General features: G+C 41.8%; 1 protein-coding gene across 7 annotated transcripts in view; it reads right to left on the bottom strand.

Moving 5' to 3' along the window:
• The window catches only part of LOC121868281 (ras and EF-hand domain-containing protein homolog), a 20,316-nt gene extending 11,758 nt beyond the window's left edge, over positions 1–8,558 (bottom strand). For 4 of the 7 annotated variants that reach the window (XM_042368708.1, XM_042368710.1, XM_042368712.1 and 1 more), the window contains exons 1-4: positions 8,468–8,558; positions 4,644–5,200; positions 3,870–4,068; positions 3,572–3,706 (exon numbers count right to left, since the gene is read on the bottom strand). In XM_042368708.1, the coding sequence (XP_042224642.1) occupies positions 3,572–3,706; positions 3,870–4,068; positions 4,644–4,722 (413 nt within the window). In that variant the 5' untranslated portion in view covers positions 4,723–5,200; positions 8,468–8,558. The remainder of the gene's footprint in view (positions 1–3,571; positions 3,707–3,869; positions 4,069–4,643; positions 5,201–8,467) is intronic. The other 3 variants (XM_042368711.1, XM_042368713.1, XM_042368709.1) reach the window with 2 other exon arrangements.
• Positions 8,559–9,018: the final 460 nt, after the last annotated feature.

The following is a 9,018-nucleotide window of genomic DNA, read 5'->3' as shown; positions in this document are numbered from 1 at the left end:
CAATACACAGGTGTCTGGCAGGTGTACATTAATGTATCTAGCACAAACAAAACTCTCGGCGGCTGGTGTGTCACATGTCAAAGATGTTATATAGAGTATGTCAGGTGTACGTTGTTGTCCAGGGATGAACACCACCCATGTAAACTACTTAAGCTGTGGCACACACACACACACACACACACACGATAAATCTCCGTGTTAAAGATATAAATAATAAGAGACGTGGAGGGACATTGTTCAGTGAGAAGACAGATAGAGAGATTGATTAAAAAGTCTGTTGGGGTGAAAGGTAAGAGAGAGAGAGAGAGAGGCGAGGCACAAAATGGAATGACAATGAACCTACAAGGAAGAGGCCAGTAGCGTATCGCATACCATCAAGTACCTTATAGGCCAGTACATGCTGGTGGTGGGTGGTAGAGACAGAGGCTCAGATTAAACAACATGACGTCAAACAGGAAGACTAAACCACGGAAGAGGAGGAATGGAAAGAGGAATGATTTAGCAATGAAGGTCACACTAGATATTAACACCCTGACATACTTCTACGCAACAAGACCGACCCTGGTGACTCATGTTAGGTGTGGATGAGTCACTTTACCCGTGTCTCACATTAAAAAGCTAGTACATTGATAACCAGGTGTTTCTCATGTCCAGAAATAGCAACATGTGTCTCTGTCTGTCTGTCTGTGGGTTTATTTTTCTATCTATTTCACCCTCTCTTTCTCACTCTGTCTGTCTCTCTATCTGTTCGACTCAAAGACAAAACGAATCTTATTTTTTTGTCTTCACTTTTCTGGTGCTTATGATAGTCTCTCTCTCTCTCTCTCTCTCTCTCTCTCTCTCTCTCTCTCTCTCTCTCTCTCTCTCTCACATCAAACTGGGCAATTCACTTTCATCTTCCTCTGTAACTTATATATGAATAGTGTGTCAAATATCATGTTCCTCGAAGGGATCAGGATTGAGGCGATTGTCAACACCTTCAGTGAACCCAAGAAGGCAGGATGGAAGGAGTTCAATCATGGTATAATATAGAGATGAAACACGACTCAGGATATAAAAAGGACACCCAAGTACAGTAAAAAAGGACACCCACGTACAGTAAAAATGGCAGCAACGTACAGTAAAAAAAGGCAGCAACGTACAGTAAAATGGGCAGCCACGTACATTAAAAAAGTACACCCCACGTACAGTAAAACTTCTGATGTCCAGTGGCAGCCAGGAGTGTAATTCAGTTTATTGGAGTTTGATGTTTATGAGTCGTGAGTCATGAGAAACGCAAGTGTGAGGTGAGTGGGGGAGGGGAGAGGGTGGAGAGTGAGTGGGGAGTGGGAGGAGAGGGGGAGATGGAGAGTGGGTGGGGAGTGGTTAAGTAGGTGAGGAGAGTTAGGTGGAGAATGGGAGGGTAAAATAGGGAGTGAGAATAGGGAGGGAAGTAGGAGGGGTAGGGATCGATAGAAATGGGGGTGAGAGAGAGAGAGATGTGGGACACGTAGATGAGAACACCTGGCCAAACACACCTGTAAATATCGTCACAACCCAGCCAGGTGAGACACGGATGGCCACACGAGGGATATTATGGAAGTAAAGGAGAGAGAGAGAGAGAGAGAGAGAGAGAGAGAGAGAGAGAGAGAGAGAGAGAGAGAGATAATATTAAAGAGAGAGAAAGAAAAGTAAAAAAAAAAAAGGAACGAGAGATGGAGAGAGAAATATAGATAAAGAGAAAATGAGAAAAACGAATAAATAAAGATAAACAACAAAGCAAGAGAAAAAACATAGAAAATACTCATCCATCTATCCATCTATCCATCCATCCATCCATCCATCCATCCATCCATCCATCCATCCATCCATCCATCCAGACAGACAATACAATCCTAATTCACCCAATCATATATCAATGTATAACCCTTCTTATTTTTCTCTCTAATACAAGGCTAGGGAACTCTTACACTCAGGTGATCAAATTGATGTCATAGTTTCAGAATAGCGCTGAAGTGGTGCCCTCACAGGTATGTTAATGCACACCTGTACACATGTGGGGGTCGGGGGGTGGAGTCATGGTGGTGGGGGGTAGGGGGGAGGAAGGGAAGGAGGGGGAGGAGGTAGGTTAGTGAGAGAGAGAGAGAGAGAGAGAGAGAGAGAGAGAGAGTCTTTACTTACACCCCGACAGAAGGACAAATGGACTTCAAGCATACTTTCATATATTCACAACTGTATTTATGAGAACGTGGGTGTCCATGGTATTGGCTGTGTGTGTGTGTGTATGTGTGTGTGTGGTATATGTATGTATGTATGTATGTATCGACTACAACATGACCCAGAGGCAGGATAGCTGGCGTCACGTAACACCAGGATTGTTCACTCGGTTCCCTGACCACCGTGATATATTCTTAACACGCCATGCTAAATATATTCGTGAGGTATAATTCAGTATACGCGTATATCACCATTATTGGGTGTAAATAGTGACACGCATTTTATAGTAACAACAAAACAATAATAATAACAACGACAGCAATAACAACTATAATAACAACAACGACAATAACAACAATAATAGCAACAACAATAACACCATCATCAACAATAACAATAACAACAGCAACATCAATAATTATTTTCTGTAACCTAGATATGGAGATTATGATAATTATAACCAATAACAATCATATAATATTATAAAATATCAAAATAATTCGAAAATAATAACAATAATCCGATACAATGATCAATGAGTTTTACAGAAATTCCCAAAGTAATTTATTATAAATTTATCTTCTGTAAATTGTATTGAAGAAATTTTTTTTCAAATATTCAAGAAATTTCTTTTATTTCCTATTTTATAGTTTCTCTTTGTTCATTTTAATTTTACCATTTATTCTGTTATTTATTTCATTCGTTGTTTTTTATCAGTTTTTGTTCCTCCTATATTTATCATCATTTCCTCTCTCTCTCTCCCTCTATCTGTCACTGCCAACAGTTATTTAATTTTCTCTTTTCTCTCTCTGTCCCTCTGCCTATCTCTTCATCTGTGTGTGTCTAAATCTGTGTGTCTCTCTGAGTGTCTGTGTCTGCGTGTGTGTCTGTATGTGTCTGTGTGTGTCTGAATGTCTATTCTCGTATGTGTCTGTATGTAACCATGTGTGTCTGTATGTATATGTGTGCGTCTGTGTGTATCTGTAAACAAGACGACAGACACTAGCTGATCGCATGTTTTACCTGCGTTTTATTGTGTGTGTGTGTGTGTGTGTGTGTGTGTGTGTAGTTGTAATACACGAAGGTAGAGATAATAAATATTCAGATATTAGGCATTCTCTCTCTCTCTCTCTTTCTTTCTTTCTCTCTTTCTTATGTCCCTTCTTTCTTACTTTCTCTCTCTAACCTCCTCTCCCATTTTACTCCCTTCCCCGTCTCTCCAAGTCATCTCTCACCTTACCTCATCTCTCCCAGGTCTCTCAATTCCTCTCCCACTTTTTGCCAGTCTTCTCACTCCCTCTCCCAGCCCTTTAACTTCCTCCCCTAGCCCACTAAACCCCCTCTCACTCCTTCCCCACTCCTCCCACTCACTCACCTCTCAGCCGCTATGTTGGTCTTCGTGAGCTGGGTGAGGCTGGAGGTGAGACAGCTCCATGCTTGGTAGACGCTCTCTCTTCGTTTGCATTCCACCTCCTTTACTCCCTCCTCCATCTCCGTCTCCAAGCTGTTCCTGAGGGGAGGTAATGTTAGAGTTTTCTTTCTTTTTCTCTCTACTACTTTCTCTCTACTACTTTTTCTCTCTACTACTATTATTATCAAAGTATATATCTATTCATAAAATTAATCTAGGAGTGCATGTACAAGTCCTTGGTGAGTACAGTATGTAATCTCACCATGTCGAGAACCTCCTGGTGACTTGGGCTTCGACTCCAGGGTTAAGGAACTCTGTGAATCCTTTGGAAAACTCTGTATAGCTAATCTTCCCGTCTTGGTCTTGGTCGAGGTCGCTGAAGATGATGTCCGAATCGTCTGCAGCGATGCCGAGGCTCGAACACAATTCTCTCAACTCTTCCTCGACGATGAAACCCTTGCCTGTGTTCAATGTAGAGAATCAGACACATTGTTTTGATATTTTTCGGAGCCTAATTCACACCCATGAAAATCCAGCCAAACAAAAACTAATATGTGTAGAGTTGCAAAGCTTCAAGTAAAGTAATTTCCTTTATTTTTATGTAATATCGGATGAGGTTAATAACGCCTGAATTGCTCTCCGAGATGATCAAATGTTAGATACAGCTGTAGTGTTTTGATGTATTAAAGTTCATGTAATGTGACTCTAAGAGAGAGAGGAATTTATTGGTTTATTGATATCAAAAGTGAGGTGAATGGATATCCCGGAAGCAGCAACTGAGTCCGTGAATGAGAGAACACGGGGTCGAGTGGTTGGTTGGTGGGTGTGGAGGAGCTCGGTTGTGTGGAGCGTCATGGTACACCTTGTAGTAGGAGAAGGTGTAAAGGGAAATACAAGAACATGGAGGGACAAAGGAGAAGGGGGAGGAGGAGGAGGAGGAGGAGGAGGAGGAGGTTGTGTTACAGCGAGTGAAGCATCTAATCTGAAATAAAAGTAAAGATGCCGTGACTAAGGGCTCAATGACTCAGTGACTCACCTTCTCTATCACACGTCCTGAAGAGCTGGTGGAGCTGGCTGGGGCCGCCGTTCTGACCTGTAGTGGCCACGACACTCATGGTGGAAGGACACTTAGCTCCTGGCCTGAGACACACCTCATTCAGGCACCATCACATGTACACAGTGGCACTTATCTTCAATTTTCTGTACTAATTTACGATTTTTTCTTCAGATGTACTCGTAAAATGTACTTATTGTCAACATCATTTGTTATAATGTAGAACTATTTCAATATAACGTTTATAAGTTATAGTTATCTAGCTTTTCAAAATCACCCTTGATCAGCTAACGTTATAAAATACGACACTGTTTTTCACAATTCACTTTCACCAACACGTTTGAAGGACAGGTTTTCACCAAATTTCACTACGTGAGATATACACTGACGTTCACCACTGCTGCAAACTTGACTCACTTAACATACTGGTGTTCATTGTTGCGTCTGCCTGTGTGCAATGTTGATGTTTCGGGATTTTGCCGCAAAAAACAGACCTTCTCTTTGACGTCACGGAACTTAAGTTAATAACATAATATTATCTGTAAGAGAATATTTGTTAGTGTAATGAAATCTTTGTACACACACACACACACACACACACACTAATAGAATGATAATGGCTGCCCCTCGTGTGACGAGGATGGTCAGCCCAAGGTCCACCTAGGCGTGAATTTATTGAAGGTGTAGAAGCTGTCGCCAACACCACAACCACATCCTGAGTTAACGAGCTGCATGACCCAGTGTCAAGGAATAGTCCGAGAAGACCGGACAACTCGCCAATTGCACTGGCTAACCGTTACCCCGGAATACGATCAGTAAATCGATTAACATCCAGGTTCCCACTTACTGCTGGGTAGACAGAGGCAAATGTCGTAAAGAAACTTGCACATAGTTTCACCCTGCCCGGGGATCGAACTCGGGTCCGCTCGCTTGCAAGGCGAGGATGCTGACCACACACACACACACACACAGTAAATCAAGTGCTAAAGGAATTGTCAGTTAGAATTTAAGTGCAACTCTCGGCAGTCTGCTGTTCACGACGCTCGCTTTACGATCATAGCGTTCCGATTATTTTCAAGGACTTGCTTTATGCTTAAAAGGTTTTCACTCTCAAGGCGTTCATTAAACCCATACGGCGTTCATCATGTTCCCTTAGGAGGTTCACTTTAAGTTCACAGAGTCTCACGTTACACTCGATAATCTTTAGGAATCAGCTGTGAACCTTCTGACGTCACTGGTCACGTGGTCCAAGTGGCGACCTTCCCAAAATCCAATTAGCAGTACACGCAGGTGATCGCCCAGGTGAGGGGGGCCAGGAGGCAGGTGTCAAAGGTCGATGGTTCAAACATTTGTGCCCCCTGTTCTCACACCCACACCTTCGTCCCCACACACACACGTAATGCAGGACAGACATACACACACACACACATCTACACGCAATGTTGAACAGACACACACACACACACACACACATCACTGTTATCCCCTCGAATGAGTGCGACATTGTTACCATAACTGCAAAATGAACGTAAGAATACCATCGTTACCAACCCCTAGTGCCCCATCAACCTACATATAGAAGAGTGACACACATTGTTACCAACACCGATAATTACCACAAAACATTACCATATACATAGGTCTCATCACTGTTGCCAACACCTAGTACCAGCATCAACCACCAACTGGCAACATACTGCACTATATGCATGTAAGACTAACACACACACCGTTACCAACACCAGCACGGACTGAGACACTGCACTATAGCCAACACCGTCAACAACTGAGACAATAACAATAACATGTGTGGGAGCGACAGGTGAGTCAGATTAGGTGTACAGGTGTTGAGCACTTGTTCTGGTTCACTAGAGGATGGGGGTGGGGGGGGAGGAATGTAGGTGAAGGGCAGGTGACGCCACGCTTGGTACACAAAGAGAGAGAGAGAGAGAGAGAGAGAGAGAGAGAGAGTATCATAACTGCCCTGAACTACGTCTGTCTGTCAAGGAGGCGCCAAGAACAAGGTGCCAGCAAGTCGATGAAGCACTTTTGAAATTATATATTGCTTTCTGATGTTTTATGTGTGTGTGTGTGTGTGTGTGTGTGTGTGTGTGTGTGTGTCTTGCATTGCATGTATGTGTGGACTTGAAGTGTTAATTTGAACGAGGATATATTTATTGTACAGTTGTGATCTAAACTTTATGGTTATTAAAGGTGTGTCTTTATGATGGTGGGAGGAAGGGAGGAAGGAAGGAAGGAAGGAAGTAGAGAGGAGAGAGAAACCCACTATCATGCGGGTTGGTGTATGCTGGTTGACCCCTATACACACACACACACACACACACACACACAAAACAAACACAATTACAAACAGATAAACACAACTTCCTCGATATCCTTATGTTAAATTCCTCCCCAATGACATATGTCACTCTTTCACTGATAACAAACACTCAGGTCTCACTGCACTCACTCTCTCTGTCAACACATACGACTTCCGTAGTAGTGAGAGAAAGTACATGAGCAGTGAGAGAAAGTAGAGAACGTACATGAGCAGTGAGAGAAAGTAGAGAAAGTACATGAGCAGTGAGAGAAAGTACATCACTGCTAAATGCTCACTAATCTACGATATAAAATACTTTGCTTCTCTCTTGTCTACTTTCTATTCTCAAAATTTCAACTATTTCACTGCCTTAACATATTTCACTTTCACAGCTACATCATCATCATCATCATCATCATCATCATCATCATCATACATATTCACTGTTCTGTATCCTGTAACATCACTGCTTCACTTTCTATCATACAGTGACTTTACAGCATTCATAATGATACTCAACTCATCAACGGTGAACACGCATTGTTTTTTTCCTCTATCAATGGAATGTTTTGTTCAATACTCCAAGTAATTATTTGATGAGCTCTCGTGCCATGATGCAGATAGTCTTTTGCTTTTATAATTTTATTTTTGTTTTATTAAATTTCTTATAATATTGAATAAGATTTATATGATTCTAAATACTTTATAAATACTTTCTATTAATAATGTATTAAGGAATTGTCTTGTATAAAAATAAATGAGATTGAAATTAGATCCTGTGAGCCTATGTTAAATTTTCAGAGTCGTAATTACTGAGAGATTAGCCAGAATAAATTAGTGTCCATAAATAAATAAATAAATAATGAAAGAAAGAAAGAAAGACAGACAGACAGACACAGACAGAAAGAAATCAGATAGTGAAAGACTTTTACCACTGTCAGCTGAGATACACACGTAGTCACTCAGGGAGGACCAAGCACTTGATTTCCAATTGATTTTTTTCTTCTGGTCTGACTTATACCTAGGCTGCTAATTAGAGCCAGGTAGGCCAGGTATGACGCTGTGGAGGTAGTGCCAGCAACGACAACTTTGACCCTCAAGGACAGTTTTTGTTACGAATGTCACTAAATTAGAACCAGGTGTGCTAGTTCAGGTGTGGTACTGTGGTGTAGGGATATTCACAGCCAATACCTAGACAGCCTTGTATTTTTCAGTGTTAGTGCCTCGTTCATATCCAGCAAGTCAATGTTTCAAGGGTTTTCTCACTATTTTCCGATCAGTCATGCACAGGTATGCCACTACGTAGAGCCAGGTGTGCTAGTTAAGGTGTCGGTACGATGGTATAACGAAGGTCAAACTTAACACCTGTGGAATATTTCGTTTCTATACTCTAATTGATTTTCGGAAGTACATAGCAATTCAACGTTTCATTTTTTTCACTCTATTTAGTTTCAACAGGTACAGGTAATCTATTAATTACAACCAGGTGAGTGGGGTGAGGTGTGGCACTGGTGAAGGGTCACACTAGTACTGGGTGAGTGAGTGACGCTGGTGCTAGAGGGATCGACTCGGCGCTGCACATGTGAGTGGCCCAATAACAGGTGTGGATGACGTAGTTTGTGCAGGTGTGGATCAGAGCTGTCCCCCTGGTGGTGGTGGAGGAGGAGGTGAGAGAGTGTAAGAGTGATGGTCAGGGAAGGAGTGAAGGGAGAGGCGAGAGAAGATAGTTGGGGAGGAAAGTAAGAGAGAATAAGGAGGTTAGGAATTAGAAGAAGGAAATTGATATAAAGGCGGAGAGAGAGAGAAGAGAGAAGAGAGAGAGAGAGAGAGAGAGAGAGAGAGAGAGAGTCTGGTCACCATCCACGATAATTCCTCACCACTGATAAATATATATATCACAGGTTCCTTATCTTATCTTTTATCAGCTCTTATCCTGCTTAAGACTTTACCACTACTTCTTAGTTATACAATTTTAAACTGTCGACGATATAATTATTATGAAAAGAAGGAAGGATTTCCTGAAAGTATTTTGAT

Source organism: Homarus americanus, unplaced genomic scaffold (assembly GCF_018991925.1).
Source record: "Homarus americanus isolate GMGI-L3 unplaced genomic scaffold, GMGI_Hamer_2.0 scaffold19318, whole genome shotgun sequence".
Taxonomy (NCBI): Eukaryota; Metazoa; Arthropoda; class Malacostraca; order Decapoda; family Nephropidae; genus Homarus; species Homarus americanus.
This window is presented reverse-complemented; position numbering and strand designations above follow the sequence as displayed.